The sequence below is a fragment of the Megalobrama amblycephala genome, linkage group LG1 (genome assembly GCF_018812025.1).
Source record: "Megalobrama amblycephala isolate DHTTF-2021 linkage group LG1, ASM1881202v1, whole genome shotgun sequence".
Taxonomy (NCBI): Eukaryota; Metazoa; Chordata; class Actinopteri; order Cypriniformes; family Xenocyprididae; genus Megalobrama; species Megalobrama amblycephala.
The window spans coordinates 31,523,924-31,540,611 of record NC_063044.1 but is presented as its reverse complement, the minus strand read 5'-3'; the positions used below and the strand labels follow the sequence as shown (position 1 = coordinate 31,540,611).

General features: G+C 37.7%; 2 protein-coding genes across 3 annotated transcripts in view; both read left to right on the top strand.

The window, feature by feature from the left end:
• The first annotated feature begins 628 nt into the window (after positions 1-628).
• Positions 629-13,419, top strand: luc7l3 (LUC7-like 3 pre-mRNA splicing factor). 2 transcript variants are annotated; one of them, XR_007184721.1, is made up of 12 exons: positions 629-862; positions 2,365-2,431; positions 2,510-2,549; positions 3,062-3,206; positions 4,786-4,860; positions 4,947-5,051; positions 5,140-5,301; positions 6,857-7,191; positions 7,706-7,881; positions 8,838-9,034; positions 9,137-9,248; positions 12,239-13,419. XR_007184721.1 is itself a non-coding variant. In XM_048189720.1 (11 exons), exons 1-10 carry the CDS (start codon positions 764-766, stop codon positions 8,999-9,001), a joined length of 1,368 nt encoding a protein of 455 aa, XP_048045677.1. In that variant the 5' UTR covers positions 631-763; the 3' UTR covers positions 9,002-9,034; positions 12,239-13,419. The 2 variants fall into 2 exon arrangements, 1 of the variants encoding a protein (XP_048045677.1); XM_048189720.1 differs by lacking the exon at positions 9,137-9,248 and having other exon boundaries at positions 631-862.
• A 2-nt stretch (positions 13,420-13,421) lies between these two features.
• si:ch73-281f12.4 (Ras-associating and dilute domain-containing protein-like) overlaps positions 13,422-16,688 on the top strand; it is a 45,494-nt gene continuing 42,227 nt past the window's right edge. The window contains exon 1 of the mRNA XM_048189670.1: positions 13,422-13,531. Within this exon, the coding sequence (XP_048045627.1) occupies positions 13,530-13,531 (2 nt within the window). The 5' untranslated portion in view covers positions 13,422-13,529. The remainder of the gene's footprint in view (positions 13,532-16,688) is intronic.

Below are 16,688 nucleotides of genomic sequence, written 5' to 3'. Positions count from 1 at the left end.
TATAGTTCAAAAGGGCAAACAGTCAAAGTTATTTTATTATGTGAGATGACTCGAGTCTCGAGATACAACGAAATAATGCAAAACTGCAAAGTCGCATTTGTCATCGTGACAGCAAGTGAACTTTTAAAGCTGGAATAATGAGTGGATTAAGCATTTCAATCGGCAAGAGAGGAATAACGGATGAACTTTCTTGGCAAGTGCATCACAGTCAGGTACAAGGGAGAAAGCTATAGCCTAATATTAGGTAAGACAACACGTTTTATTTTCGCAACTTGTTTATTGACTTATTAATAGCAATTTGCTGTGGAATAGACCTATGTGCCGATCGGGTCCAGACGGGTCCGGTCGGGTTCGGGTCCAGCTTAGACGGGTCCGGGTAGTACATTTATGGCATTTCTCGGTTCTGCACGGCTTCGGGTCCAACTTTCAAAATAATAGTCGGGCCGGGTCGGTTCCGTGTAGCACATTTACGGGTCTCTTCGGGTTCGGGTATGAATTTTTGGACCCGTGAAGACCTCTAATGTGTGCGTCCCTTTGTCTTTTTCTGCTCTTGTATTCATTTGAAAAAGACTAGTCATCCCGTACGCTAGATGGCGCTCTAATGACGACTGTTCCTCGAGGTGGATTATGGGTAACATCCGCTGCGTGCTGTAGATCTGCCATTTTGTTGTCCAGATCAGAGAGCAGGGGACGCGGTGTTCGTTACTCTGTAAATGAATAATACGACTCTCTTATAGTGGACCAGAAGTAGAGGCGAGGCACGATGCTTTCCGCAGCCCAGTTACTCGATGAGTTAATGGGTCGGGACCGGAACTTGGCTCCGGATGAGAAGCGCTGTAATGTTCGCTGGGATGACGAGACTGTAAGTGAGATGACGGAGAAACAGCAGCCGCGGTTCAATTATTATTGTGAAATATCTGAACTCTGTAGGGCACTAAACGACTTGACGAACATGTGTAGATGTGTTTGTTTACATATGAACTGATCTGAGCGATGCTCCGTTTGTCTCGGGTGTGTGGATCAGTTAGCACGCGCTAGGCTCGTGCCTCATTGTTGAACACATGCGCGTGCACTGCGTCCCGCCTTCATCCACTTCTGTTTATCAGAAGAGTTTGCAGAGCCAAATAACTATTATTAACGCGCAAACGACTGTTAACTATCAAACTTTTGCTATTAACTACTAGTAAGACTGAGTAACTGACACACATCTCACGACTCGTTTCGATTTCGATTCACAAGCTTGAGATTCGGTTCAACCGAGTTTGCATCCATTCTGTTTTTCTCAAGGAAAAAAGTCATGCTAAAGTTAATGCTGTTAACTATTTAGGGAATTATCAGTTGATATTTTTAACATTTAATATTAATGTACCAATGTAATGGACGAGTCTTGCTCCACTCGCATATGTAGGACAGTTATTGTTTCTTACTGTAAAATCATATAAAACTGGATTATAATGTTTTAACTGGTCATGACAGACCCTTTGAAAAATACACCTTAGCATACTTTTAAAACCACTTAAGTAACAAATATACTTTAAAAGTGCGAATTAAATGTAAACTACTTTGAATATTTTTGCAATCAAGTTTACATGTTTAAATTTATATTAAATGCAATCAGTTGAACTTACGTGTCGTGTGTTTACATATATTTGTAAATGCTCATAGCGATGTTGCAATCAGTACATTTGAAATATTAATTTTAAGTTTAATATTATAACATTACATTTAGAATCATCAAAATTAAAAATACAAGATTTACGAGTGCCTAACATGTACTTTGTTCAAAACATCAAAATAAGTGTACTTTAAAACATGTATATTTTCTAAACAGAATCATTTAAAATGTACTTTCACATTATTCAAAGTACACTTTCAAAAGTGTACTGAAGTGTTACTTAAATTGCCTTTATTTCATTAATATTTCATGATCTTCAAATCAAGTAGTTTTTTTTTTATTCTACTTAAGATTTGAAGTACACTGCAAGTTCACATTAGATACATTTAAGTGCAGTTTTTTCACAAGAGTTGTTGCTCATACCGTTTAATTACTAAAACAATTTTACTGTAGTAACAGTGTTCAGTTCAGTTCAAACAGTTCAGTTTGTCATGTGAATGTACTTGTATCTAGTTGTGATTATCTCTTGATCTCTTAATTTAAAAGAGTCCATCTGTTGGCCACAGACGGGTGACTGGAGATTTGTTTCTTGGTCTCAGCAACTTCAGCAGAGCTCATGGCCTAATCTTGGTGTTAATGTCTTTTTTTTTTTTTTTTTTTTTTTAATTTGACAAACCACAAAAATGTACAAAAAGAGGTCTTGGATTACCCAATGAGTGCTTAATGTGAGGGTTTTCTCTTTTCCGCAGGTCTGCAAATATTACCTGTGTGGCTTTTGCCCTGCTGAACTCTTCACAAACACACGGTCAGACTTGGGTAAGGACGAATTCTTAAATGCATTCATCTCGTTTTATTCTTGCCTTCCACATCGTAATGAATGGTTTTATTTTCCAGGTCCTTGTGAAAAAATCCATGATGAAAACTTAAGGAAAATGTAAGTTAATACTCTGTGTGAATGCCATGAAAATCACATGTCCAGATTACTTTTCACCACCAAATCATCGGGGAGAAAGAAAAAGTTGTAAAGAATAAAAAGCCATTTTAGGACCCTCACCAATTCCTGTTACTAAAATGCAAAATAAAATCATTACTCTAAAACCTGTACAGATGTTTTATTTTTTTGTAATTCCTATTTTCAATAGCGGTGCTCATTAAAACAGTTCAAAATGCTGCGAAGTCAGCATTAATTAAATTCATCAGCTGTATTAGATGCATTTTATATAATATGTATATTTTGCATTTTGGTATGAGAATTGTTCTTTAAAAAAATTGAAAATGTTTTAAAGCAAAAAATCTTAATGGTTTAAAATTTCTTATTGCACCCCCAGATTTAATGGTTATAAATAAATGAAATTGTATGTGATCTGGACACATTCTTGATCCTTGTACAGTCTTCAGTGTTGTTTGGAAAGAGTGTTGTTTGAAGCCTGACTCTTGATGTCTCAGGTATGAGAAGAGCTCCCGCTTCATGAAGGAAGGATATGAACGAGACTTCTTGCGGTACCTGCAGAGTCTTCTAGCCGAGGTGGAGCGCAGGATTCGGAGGGGCCACGCGCGTCTCGCCCTGTCACAAGCCCAGCAGAACTCTGGGGTATGACCTTTCATAGCAGTCGCTGTCTTTAAGTTTTTGTCTTGTACATTTTTTTTTAGAACTGATTTATAGCCTGGTGCTTTATTAGTCTGTCTGTCCACCAAAGCATTTTTTCCAGCTGCTAGCGTACTTTTTCAATTGTTTTCAATGGGAACGTCACATTTTTTAAACGGCAGGAACATAACGAGGCGCTGAGCGTCTTTTTCACGCTCAAAGCAGAGCGCCTAGTGTTTTCAGCTGGCTAAAACACTTTGGTGGACACATGGCCTTAGAGCTGTACTGAATCAGAGAATCCAGTCATAAATATGCTTAAAGGGTTAGTTCACCCAAAAATGAAAATTGTCATTAATTACTCACCCTCATGTCGTTCCACACCTGTAAGACCTTCGTTCATCTTCAAAACACAAATTAAGATATTTTGAGGAAATCTGAGGGGGGTTTTTTATCCACCATTGTAACAAAATTAGTACATTCAATGTCCACAAAAGTAGTAAGAACATGATTAAAATAGGGTTCAACCTTAATGTTATGAAGTGACAAGAATACTTTTTTTTTTTTTTTTTTTGTACGAAACAAAAATAACGACTTTATTCAACACATTTGTCTCTCCCCTGCTACGCTATTTTCGTTGCAGCTTCCAGGTTCTGCGTCCGAACGGCGGCTCAGTATTGGCTGATGCTGCTTCACATGAGCAGCATGATGCATTCGTGTGATGCTGACGCAGGAGCCAGCCAATAATGAGCCAGCGTTCGGACGTAAACACGGAAATGCAGCACTGCACCAACTGCATAATAGTCTGACATGGAAAAGAAAAAATCGATGTTTAAAGTCGTTATTTTTTTGTTGTTGTTGTTTTTGCACAAAATATTCCCATCGCTTCATAACATTAAGGTTGAACCACTGTAGTCACATGGACTATTTTAACCATGTCTTTAAAATTTGAAACATCTTTTTTTAATCTTCCTTTGATTTAATTGTACTTTATTCTCGCCATGAATATAGCCTTTGAAGCTGGTATGGCGTTAAAAAAGAAAGAAAGAAAGAAAGAAAGAACCATGTCTTTAGTAGCTTTCTGGACAATTTCGTTTCTTTCAATGGAGGATAAAAAACCTCTCGGATTTCAAGAAAATATCTTAATTTGTGTTCCAAAGATTAATGAAGTTCTTACGTGAGTGGAACGACATGAGGGTGAGTAATTAATGACTGAAATTTCACCCTGGTGTCCTAAAAAAATATATATAAATATGAGGGAATATACTTCAGAGATATTTTACTCATAAAAAATTCTAGGGATGCTAATAATTGTACAACGTGTTTGAGAAAAACATTTTTCATAATGCGGTTTTTTTTTTTTTTTTCTTCCCACTTTCAATTCTTTCCTTCAATGAAAGGTTAGATTTTTGCTAATTTTATGAATTAAAGATCAAAAAGATAAACAATGCAGATTTATTTTTACAGTCAACTTTGATCATATATACGCACACACATATGCACATAAACATACATATACTGAACTGTAATGAAAACTACTTGGTTTGTACACTGTGCTTAAACTAACTCAGTTTGAACTGATTTCTAGGCACCAGGTCCGTCTGGGAAGAACGAGGAGAAAGCGCAGGTCCTCACAGAGAAGATTGAAGAGCTTGTTGTTCAGGTACTAGTTTTCTAGAGTCATAGGTTAAGAAGTGAACATGGATGTGTTGAAGAGGCTCTGAGATGTAACTGTGTTTGTGTGTTCAGATTGAAGAGTTGGGCTCGGAGGGCCGTGTTGAGGAGGCACAGGGCATGATGAAGCTGGTGGAGCAGCTCAAGGAAGAGCGGGAGCAGCTCAGTTCCACTCCTTCAGTGAGTTACAGCTTTCTCTTTTTGTGTTTTAATTGTAGAACATACACTTATATCATGAGCTTTCACTCAAGCGTGTTTTCTTTGTCAGACGATTGAGAGCTTTGCGGCTCAGGAGAAGCAGATGGAGGTGTGTGAAGTGTGTGGCGCTTTCCTCATAGTCGGTGACGCTCAGTCCAGAGTGGATGACCATCTAATGGGCAAGCAGCATATGGGATATGCTAAAATCAAATCCACAGTGGAGGAACTGAAGGTTAGTTGGTCACACTGGTGAATTAGACTCCGGTATGGATATTTTGGCCAGTCCTATACTTCACAATGTAGTACTGAACAAAAAATATCAGTTAGGGCTTTGACATTAATCAAATTTTAGTTTCAGTTGTGATTTTTGGATTTCAACAATTATGGAAATATGATCATTGAGATAAAATACAGTGGTCAGTGTTCCCACTCGTCCTGGAAAACTTTCCAGTCCTGGAAAACACATGGAACATTAGAGAAAATGTAAAATGTCCTGGAAAATATTGTTGTCCTTGAAAATAATTTTTAAAAAAGTTCAGTTTTTCTTTAGCCAAGAACAAAGTTTATCACTGGCCAAAAACAATTACCGTTACATACAGAAAGTGCGATGTTCCGGAATGCTGAGGTTTGACATGTGAGAGTATTATTGTCAATGGTGATGTTTAGTCTTGTGTTGCCACTTGCAGCAGTTAGCAAATGTTATTAACTGCTCAAATGTATGTAGCAAATGTTAATTTGTAAGCAGCTACCTAAGTAACTTGCTAACTAATAATTATTATGCAATATAAGGCCAATAAGAGATTCATTGTGCAGTGTAGCCAGCTTTATTGATTATAACGGAAGTTTTCACAACAGTGCAGAGCTTCGTGAGATTGCGCTGAAGTGATTGACAGCTGCAGTGATTAAAAAATGAACGCTCTTTTGCTATCTGTATATAACCCATTCGCAAAAGTTTTGTTTTTCATGCTGTTAAGTATACACACTGCAAAGTTTTAGGAATGACTAACTTATTTAAATGAATAGCCATGATGCTAACATGGTGTAAAAACTTAATAAACAAACAAACTTATTTTTTATTGAATCCAAAATTATATTGATTGACATGGTGATAACCAGCATTGGACGGGACAAAAAAAATTATAATGTCTAAATAGATGTGTGCATTAAGTGTAAATGCAGACTAATAGCACATAGGCACATAGTTTCTGCCGCTGAATAAAAAGTAAAAAAGGTAATGGCAACTCTTATCTCACAGCTTACGTAATTGTGATAATAAATTGTGATAAATAATGCTTTACCATGAACTGTTAGAGAGCTACATATGGCAATTTATCTGTTCAATAAAATAATGTTTTATTACGAGCTTTGTGATGTTCTCTATTTGCCAGCAGAAGCCATATCAAACTTTCTCACTTGTGACAACTAACCTAATCTGCTCTCACACCATACACACGTCAAAATAGCCGAAGCAACTTTTCTCTATTAACAGATATGAAGAGACATATGTGAGTGGCGTATGTTTCCCGTGAAAACTATCCCACTAGGTCTAAAGTATAAACACTTGTAATAGGCTTACCATAGTGAATCTGGGTAAGACAAAAAAGATGTTTCAGAGGTAGGATTCATGTATTTATACATAATTTTGTACAAAAAAGTTACGTAGTGTATATTTTTTAAGTCATAAAACATCAGGGGGAAAAAATCAACAGTGCTGTAATGCATGTTTTTGGAAGGACTGATCAAAAATTTGCCATGTTTACAGTATGGTTATCTGTTTGACCCCACAGGAAAAGTTGCGTCGGCGCTCAGAGGACCCGGAGAAGGATGACCGAGGGAAGAAGGAGAGGGAGGACCGGGAACGTGAAAGGGAGGAACGCGAGAAAAAACGCAAAGAGGAGGAGGAGAGGGAGAAAGAACGAGAAAAGGAGAGGGAGAGAGAGCGTGAGAAGGAGAGGGAACGTGAGCGGGAGAGGGATCGGGACAGGGAACGGGAAAGGGACAGGCGCAGCAGGAGGAGTCACTCCAACAGTAGACACTCCAGCCGTGCGTCAGACCGCCGCAGGAGCCGCTCAAGAGACAGGAGGAGGTCCAGAAGTAAGGAACGCGACAGGAAGCGCAGCAGGTACTCAACTCACACTGCTCGTATATATACACCAGCTGAGCTGTTCAAAATAGATTTGTTTGTTAAAATGGCTAATTTATTAAGTAAAGAGTGCTGTTTTAATATTTATATACTATTTTAGTAAATACTAATATATTAATTTCATATATAAAATTTCTTTTTATTTTTTTTAGTATTTTTAGTAAATTTTGTTTTGGTAATTTTAGTAAATTTTGCCCCTTTTTTTTTTTTTTTTTTTTCTTTTTTTTTGTAACTTTACTAATTTTAGAACTTATTTTATTTCAGTTAGTTGCCAAGACAATACTTCTAATTTTCTAGTTTAAGTTTTTTTTTTTGTTTGTTTGTTTGTTTGTTTGTTTTTCTTTTTAAACTTTATTATTTTAGCTTTAGTTCAGTTAATTTTTTCGTCGTAACAACTCTGGTTGAATGTACTTCTAATACTACTAATATATCTAGTGTTCACCTGTTGTAGCAGTTGAGATGTCCTTGATTGAAGTTGTATTGATGGATACAGGAGCCGTGACCGAGAGAGGAGGCGCAGCCGGGAACGCTCGGACAGGAAGCGCCGCTCTCGGAGCAGGGAGAGAAGGAGGTCCCGCAGCTCTGAGCGCAAGAGCCACCGGCACCGCAGCAGAGACAGAGAAAAGGACAGAGGAGACAGAGACAAGGACAAATCCTCTAAGGACAAAGGTCTGGCATTAATGTAAATTAGTTCCAGAAGAGAAGATTGTATTTTTTTGTTTGTTTGTTTGTTTTTATTGCAAAGTTTTTGATCAGAGCATTGAGTGTTTGTTGGCTTTTAGATGGGACTTGGTGTTTTTGTTTTGTTTTCTTTGTTCTATCATTTTGTTTTTTGTTGTTGTTGGTTTTTTTTTTGCTTTTATCATTTTGTTTATCTTTTTTGTTTTTTTTTGTTTTTTTGGTCCCACCTTCAAAAAGAGGATTCCCCCCCCCCCCCCCCCCCCCCCCTTAAATTATTATTTCACCCAAAATGAAAATTAAGTCATTTTGCTTTTGATGTTCTTTGTTTTTCAGACCATAAAAGGAGACATTTAAAATGTCCCACTCTCGCTCATTCACGTCCCTGTCTTACGGACAAAAATACATGGCCATGAATTAAGAATTCATTCTCATTTTGGTAAATCAGGACCTCGATTTACTAATTCATTTTCTCGTTTTAGTAAGTTGTTGCCACGTTGAACAAATTTGTTCTCTTGTTTCAGTTAAATCAAAAGGAGGGAACAAATTATTTTATCATCAGTGCAATTTACTTCAAACGATGGAACGGAAAAAATGTAACAAATCCTCACCTTGGCCTTTGGTCTTCTGTGCACGGCTGCGTCAAGTGCACGTTCATCAAAATCTATCAGTGCTGCAGTTCATTCCAATTTGGGCCAAACATGTTTGAAAACACTGAGTAGTTGTGATATGTCACGTGATGTATTAATCACACCAGTGTGATTGTAAGGGTTAATACAGGAAAAATGTGCAGACTTCCTTTAAAAATAGTGATGACAAAATAGTGATGACAAATGAAACATTTCAAAACGATTCATTGAAACTCTCCAAATCTAAAGCGGTTTCTCTTGAATATTGTCCAGAGAGCCATGTACGTTTACTGAATGTGGTTGTGCCTCCTCTCACAGAGCACAAGGACTCCTCAGATGAGAAAAGGAGCAGCAGAAAGGGCTCGGTTGAGAAGTCAAATGAGCTCTCCAAGCCCGAGCCCATGGAGGCCGAGCCTCCCAAAGCGGAAGTGAACGGCACCGCCCAAGAGCTACATTCTGAAGGTGACACACAGTCCAATTAAAACTGATCTGATAGGACCTCAGATCAGCCCCAGGTAAGTGCACCGTCCTCCCCGCCCCCGGGTCTCTCCCCCTCTCCCCTTCCCCCCCTTTTTCTTTCAGTTCTGTCTGTGATTTTTCTTCCTGTTTTTTAATAGTGCATCGTAAGTATGCACTGAAGATGGGGACTAGGCTGATGAAACGGAAGAAAGTAGAAAGAAACAAACCCAGAGGGAAAGGCCAGTGTAGCCCTGAAAAACATGCTTGGAGGTACCTCGTTTTGTATCGGTCATACATCTGTCTCTTTAGACAAGTTCTCTTCCAAATTTACGTGTTTATTTTTTTCCTTTTCTTTTTTTAGTTTTTTCCTAACTCTGCCTTTACTACCTCAACATGTTTACTCTATGCTCGCAGTAAGATTAAACTAGTGGATAACTTTGTTTGCACATCTATTGCACATATAAAATGATTGTGTGCGCATATGTATGTACAGTACATGCATAAACACACAGCATTTTACCATCTGATGTCTATAAGGTGTTCATAAGAGGTCCAGAAAGTTCATTGAACTGCAATGAATACTGATATATTTATTCATTTTCTTTCTTTTTTTTTTTTTTTTGTTGGAGTTACATGGATATGTTTCACTTTTAATACCGTCTGTTCTTAAAGTTGAGATCCGATAGCTTTGGGATGATGGAAGTGTAGGGTTAATGAATTATTGCAGCTGACTTCCACACCTCACACAGCGTTGGTGTTGTGAGCGACCCCCATGAAAAGCCCATTTAGAAATCAAGGATACTGTCAATCTGTGCAGGTACTCACCCAAGGTACTCCTTTCACTACCCACATCCATTTGAATGCTGTTGCCTGTGAACGTGTCTCAGAGCTTGATGTTTATTTACCCTATCTCTTTTTTCCCAGTTTTAATTGTCCTCAGTTTTGCTTTTTGTTGGTTTCAAGTGCCAATGGCTTACTCTACACCTAAACGGGTGGATGTAAAGTGTCAGGTTTACAGATGAGCCCAATTGATATCCCACAGTAACCTATCAAACCAGATCAAGCTCAAAACAGTTCTTTCTCCTTGTTTGTGTCGCTTATTTTCATTTTGCCTGTTTAGTAAGAAGTAATAGGTTTGAATTAGGGCTGGGCGATATAGCTAAACAAACAAATCTATTTTACTTGCTAGCTGGTTTCCATTCAAAGTTGCCAATTTAACTTGGAATATTGCATAAAACATTTGCAAATAAAACAGTGTTTCCACTCCAAAGTGTTGAAGAAACCAAATTGTCACTTTCATAAAAATGCAAGAAACTGTGGCTCTTCTTTCCCTCCATAATAAATGACTTGAGCCTCAAAGCGCGCAGATGAAACGCAATAAATCCGGTCATTTTCTCTTGAGTTTGGATGGTGGTGTTTGGGAACACAGTCGTGTTCGATGCTTCTGGAAGGAAAATAAACCCAATAATTTTGATGACAGACTTTAGCTCAGGCATTTCAGAACCACCAAACCAATATTTGAGATGCTGTGATGCGATTGGTCCACTGCTTAGTCTGTTGTCCAATCACATCCTCTGTTGAGGCAAAGTCCAAGTTTATTTTGTTGCACATTGAGGAATTTATTCTGTAAATGTGTTTGCGTCATAGTTTATGTCTGTCTTATCGCATAAAAAAAATATCCACCTCAATTGAGCACGTGCAAGTTTTTTTTTTTGCTTTATGCGCATCTTTGCATTTTATTCAAAGTACTCTGTTTACTCTCAAATGCTTTAAAGGTTGGCTTTAACAGGAACGGGTTTTTTTTTTTTTTAGTAGTAGTAGTAGAGCAACCATCGTTTCAACCAATCCACCATCATAATGTTCAAAATTGGTACAAGATTAAAAAATGTAAGTACGTGAATAATGGAAATTGTAATAGAAGAATAATTATATATAATTATTAATAATTAATTCTCATGTATTTAACAATACACAGAAATGTTGGTAATAAATGGGTAATATCAAAGGCTATAGATATAGAACGACAGTTCACTCCTCTTAGTTATGAATGGGAGAAACTGCAACGCGCAATATGGCGGAATACATCCCGCCTTTTAAGTTAAAGAGAAATCGCTGATTGATAAAGTCATTGCATCACTGCAGCTGCCGTTAGAAGCTCCGGTTCCCATAGAAACCTGAGACTCGCGCTTAGGACTGCACATGCGCATTGGTTCATCTAACATGAAAAATAAGCTTTTTTTATGCTATTTGAGCATAAGAAACAAAATTTAGTGGACAGTCAGATTTTGTTGCTGATTTGAAATGTTAAATTGAGTTCGCCTAGCCATTCTCAACATTCAAATAGATTAGACTTAGTCTTGGATGCCGAAATAGCTGCCTGGAGACATTGCAAATATGGCCGCCGAGTGAACAAACTTTCCTTAAAATAGGACTTTGTTAATATTTACCCATTTGTTAAATCACAGTTTTGAATCGATTTATGGGAATCAGTTATACTTACCAAATCTTTGTGCATTTTTGCCACTGGCTTTTAAATTGGGAAACCTCATTCTAAAGCCTATACTTCGGGCGTCCGACCCACCTTTTGTATTTGCATGGACTGTACGCTCTCAATAACGGCCTTATATAGCATTAAAATTGTTGCGATTTTTCACAATGGTGATTAATTTTTTTTACCAACGCTGAATCTATTGGGAATATTGGCTATATCTCTCAGCCCTAGTGTGAATTAGCTTGTGTTTTAATGCAGGTGTGTCTTTTTGAAGTAAACTTTTACTTTATTTCTCTCTCGTGTTTTGTTTAAATTCCCTACTTGTGTTGTCCTTAAGATAGCAGTGCATGCTTTCAGAGCAAGATCAGCCACCTAATGTCAAAGTCTGGCCGTTTAGACGAGGGGATATCAATTCTTTCAATATTTCATGGTTTTATTTGTGTGCTTACCTTCAATCATTTTACTTACAGCTGAGCAGTTACTATTGCTGCTGCTATTGAAAATATGAAGATTTAAACCAATGATAAGAGGGTAAAATAAAGAGAATATTACTAAAAGTGATCAAATTTATTGATTGCTGATTGGACAAAAGACCATTTATCTTAAAATTAAACAAAAAAAAAGTGGTTTGATCATTTTTAAAAAGTTGTGTTAATGAAAGAATGGAGTTTTTTGTTTATTTCCAGAACTTGTGAAATGTACTTTGTGCTGGAAATGTGTTTGGTTTCACGCACTAATCGAGCTCTTTCTGACCATTTGTGTACATCAGGGGGAGTTTGAACAGCTGCAAGAGGAAGAACTGAAGACCTCCATCCTACAACTCAGCTCTGCTGCTTTAAAACAAGGTGAACCACAGATGTAGTGGCCTATATGATAAAGATGTAAATGTAAAATGGTTCTGTAGCCCCTTTTCAGCGTTTCCACAGGACCTTCCGTGTTCTTTTTATTATGTTTGTTTGGTTTTTCTTTGGTCTTACTGCTATACGCTGGCATAGATGCACATGCAAGTCCACCATTATTTCTGTTAGTATGCATTCAGAATGAATAAAATACTTTGTGGCATGTTTGCTCTGTACAGTCCGCTCTCACTTTTACACATTGGAAATATTGAAGATCGGTTTAGTTCAGTATTTTGACTGGAAGCCTTAAAGGTCTCTACACTGCTTTATCTCTTATTTTCCCTCTGTATGCTAAATCCCAAATCTTTATACGATTTTAGTTTAGTGAAGTGTTTTCATTTTGTTCCCGTTTTAAAACCTGTATTTGTCATGAATAAAAATGAAGAAAAAAATGTGGACAAATGTTGATTTTTTTATTTTTTTTTTTTTTTTTTTTCTCCAAATGGGAGCATGTATCTGATGTCGTAAATCCAGAATTGCATTTATACTGCACAAACCTACAGAACATCAACAGTGGAGACATTCTTCATGTATTTCTGTACTCTGAATGCATCTCAATGTATGTGAATTCAGGCTTACCTGGACAGGCAAATCGTTTCACTCAATGGCCGCCTGAAGAGGAATGATCAAAATCACCAAAGATGAAGTTTAAATACACACATGCAGACTCATCACACTGAAACAGGCCATTGTTGAGTGAAATAGGCCATTCATGTGACTGTCAAAATTCACATATAGCAAAGGAAGAGAAACTGATTTTGTGTTTGAAAGTGAATGTGACGTGTAGCCAAATATGGTGCCCCATACTCAGAATTTATTCTCTGCATTTCACACATCCAAGTACACACCAAGAGCAGTGGGCAGCTATTTTTTACCGAGTGTCTTTTTTTAATGGAACACAAGTACTTTTTCTGATAACTGACTATAAATGTCAAGATGCACTATATGAAGTATTGTGAATCACCTCTTAATTATTGAATTTAGGTGTTTCAATCAGACGCATTGCCACAGGTGTAAAATAAAGCATTCCTCATTTACAAACGTGAAAAAAGTGTCGTTCTGAAGAGCTCAGTGAGTTCAAGTGTGGTACTGTGATAGGATGCCAACTTTGCAACAATTCAGTTTGTGAAATTTCATCCCTGCTGGATATTCCACAGTCAAATGTAAGTGGTATTATTGGAATTTGGAAGCATTTAGGAACAGCAGTAACTTGGGTATAAAGTAGAAGACCATGTGAAGTCAGAACGAACCGATTGCTGAGGCGTATAGTGCGTAAAAATTGCCAACACTCTATAGAGATCTAAACTTCCACTGGCATTAACATCAGCAGACAAATTGTGCTGTGAGCTTCATGGAATGGGTTTCTAATGTCGAGCAGCTGCATGCAAGCCTCACGTTACCAAGTACAATGCCAGGCATTGGATAGAGTGACTCAAGTCGAGTGTAAAGCACATGCCACTGGACTCTGGAGCAGTGGAAACATGTTCTGTGGAGTGATGAATCACGCTTCTCTGTTGGGTGAGTCTGGGTTTGGCAGATGCAACAGAACGTTACCAGCCTGGCTGCTTTGTGCCAACTGTAAAGTTTGGTGGTGGAGGGATCATGATATGTGGCTGTTTTCAGGGGTTGGGCTATAAGCCCCTTACTTCAGTGAAGGGAACTATTAATGCTTCACCAGGTGAAAAAAAGGTACATTTCTATAATGTACTTAAAGTGCTCTATTTTTGTGCACTAATTTTGTACATATATACTAAAAATTCTTTAGTACTTTTTAAGGTCATCTTAAGAACATCTAAGTGTACTCAACTGTGCTATTTTGAGACAATATGAAATATGAACTTAAATGTGATTTAAATATACTATCTCTGTATCTTATAGTACACCATGGGTTCAAATGCACTATAAGTGGTAACTAAATATTTTTTTTAAATACAGAGATAGTATATTCAAATCACATTTAAGTTCATATTTCATGGTGTCTCGAATAGCACAGTTAAATACACTTAGATATTCTTAAGATGACCTTAAGAAGTACTAAAGTAGAATTTTTGGTATATTAAGTACAAAATTAGTGCGTGAAAATAGAGCGCTTTAAGTACATTATTGAAATGTACCTTTTTTTCACCTGGTGAAGCATACCAAGACGTTTTGGTCAATGATATTCTTCCAACTTTGTGGGAATGGTTTGGGGAAAGCCCTTTTCTATTCCAGTATGACTGTGCCACAAGGTCCATAAAGACATGGTTGGATGAGTTGACAACTTTGTGGAAGAACTTTAATGGTCCACAAAGAGCCCTGACCTCAACCCCATCCAACACAATTGAGATGAACTGGAAACCCCATATTAATGTTTATGTATTTAGAATGTGAGTCAACACAGTCCCTGTTTGTGTAATGGTCAAGTGTCCCAATATAGTCTACATGTACACACAGCCAAAGCTTTAAAAGTGTGATATGTTGGGCAAATTATAACTCGTTTTGTGGATAGTTTAAAAACAACCTATAAGCTGTATGTGTCATTTATAATAATTTAATTACACAAATTAAGTGCAATCTTAACGCTTATACAGGCATCAGAACTTTAGATGTTGCACACCTTTGTCATGCATTACTTTTCTTAAGTGATGGACCAGTCACAGTCATTTGTGGTTACTTAAGGGATTTACAAAAATAATTCTACTCATAATTTATAAATTCCTTTCATTTGGTATTGAGTTAATAGCCCTAAATGAATAAATTGAGTGTACAAATACCTCCACTAAGAAAATCTCCCAGCGATATTTGAATGCTGTCCAGTGGAGAACTGATTGGTTGTCTGAGATTCCAACAGCTCTTGGAGGAGGAAACAAACTGTCTCAGGGGCACTGGTGTCAAAAGTATTCACATTCAATACTCAAGTAGAAGTATAGATACTAGGGTTTAAAAATACTTCTGTAGAAGTTGAAGTATCAACTCAAGCTTTTTACTCAAGTAAAAGTGTAAAAGTACTGGTTTCAAAACTACTTAAAGTATAAAAGTAAAAGTAATGTAAGGAAAAAAATGCCATTAAGGACAAAAGCTTAGGCCGCGCCACAGGGGCCTATTGTGCACTCCACCTCCTCAAAATGTCATCAATAACCTTTATTGGAATGTAAATGTACATCCAAACTTAACTGCAGGAATCTGTGAGGGCAGCGGACAAGAAAAATGTGGGTAGTTTTGGTGTACCCAGGGCAGGCTTAGTAACAATCAGGGCTTGACATTATCACCCGCCAAATGCGGGTAGTTTTCAGCTGTTTCAGTTCACATCGCACCAAAAAACGCCAACAAACTTGTCTGTTGGAGTTTGTTGGATAGGTGTGATAACCCTGTTGGCGTTGGTTGGAGTCTGTTTTTACCAGACTGAACATGTTTAATCGGCGTTTGTTTGGTCGGCTGAGCATCCAACAAACGGCAACAAACTCTCGGTGCGTTCCAAATGGGATATATCGCCCTCCAAAGGGCACTTCGGAGTGAAAACAATCATGGCCGCCATATTGAAGGGTCGTTCCAAACCAAAGTGTTCAAAACTGGCCACATTAAAGGGCCCTTCGGAATGAAGGATTTCGAAGGGTACAACTGATGGACACTTCGGGGCCCCATGATCCTTTGCACAGGGAAGTTGTTTGTCATCACAGAATGGGTACAGGAGGCTCGGAGTTCGATTTTACCTATAAATGTATGTATAATATTTTTCTATACTACTGTAATATTTATACGAGTTAGATTTAGTACATTATTTTGGTCAAAACGACACTGTACTTCAACAAAAATACTTTACAGCTCCCTTTATCAGTCCATTCAAATGTTTCAAATACATAGACACAATATACATTATGGTACGATAAACCAAAAATAAATAAATATATAAACTAACGTTAAACAAAGGGCGCAGCTTGCGCAATTTATCCTCCTTGACTGTCTGGTTAAGATGACGCAGAAGTGCGTTCTAAAAAAGGAGTATTTTTGACCCCTACACCCTTCATCCCTTCAAAGCTCTCCCTCCGGAGGGTAAACCCTTTGAAGGGATTAGGGCATAGGGATGAGCCCTTCCGAATGGAACGCAGAGCCTCACGTAATCTGACCTGGCCACTAACCGTTGCCATGACGATGAGGCAAGTCCCCTGCAAAGACAGCTGTTTGATCGCGCCCGCGCCCGCGCCTCACGCACACACAACAAAGCACTGGAAACGTGACATCGCAGCTTGTTCGTTATAAAAAATAAAATACAGTATAAAAAAAAAAAAAAAAAACATAAAAAGGTACAATAGTCCGTAGTGCAATCCGTGCCATTCAGCAAGA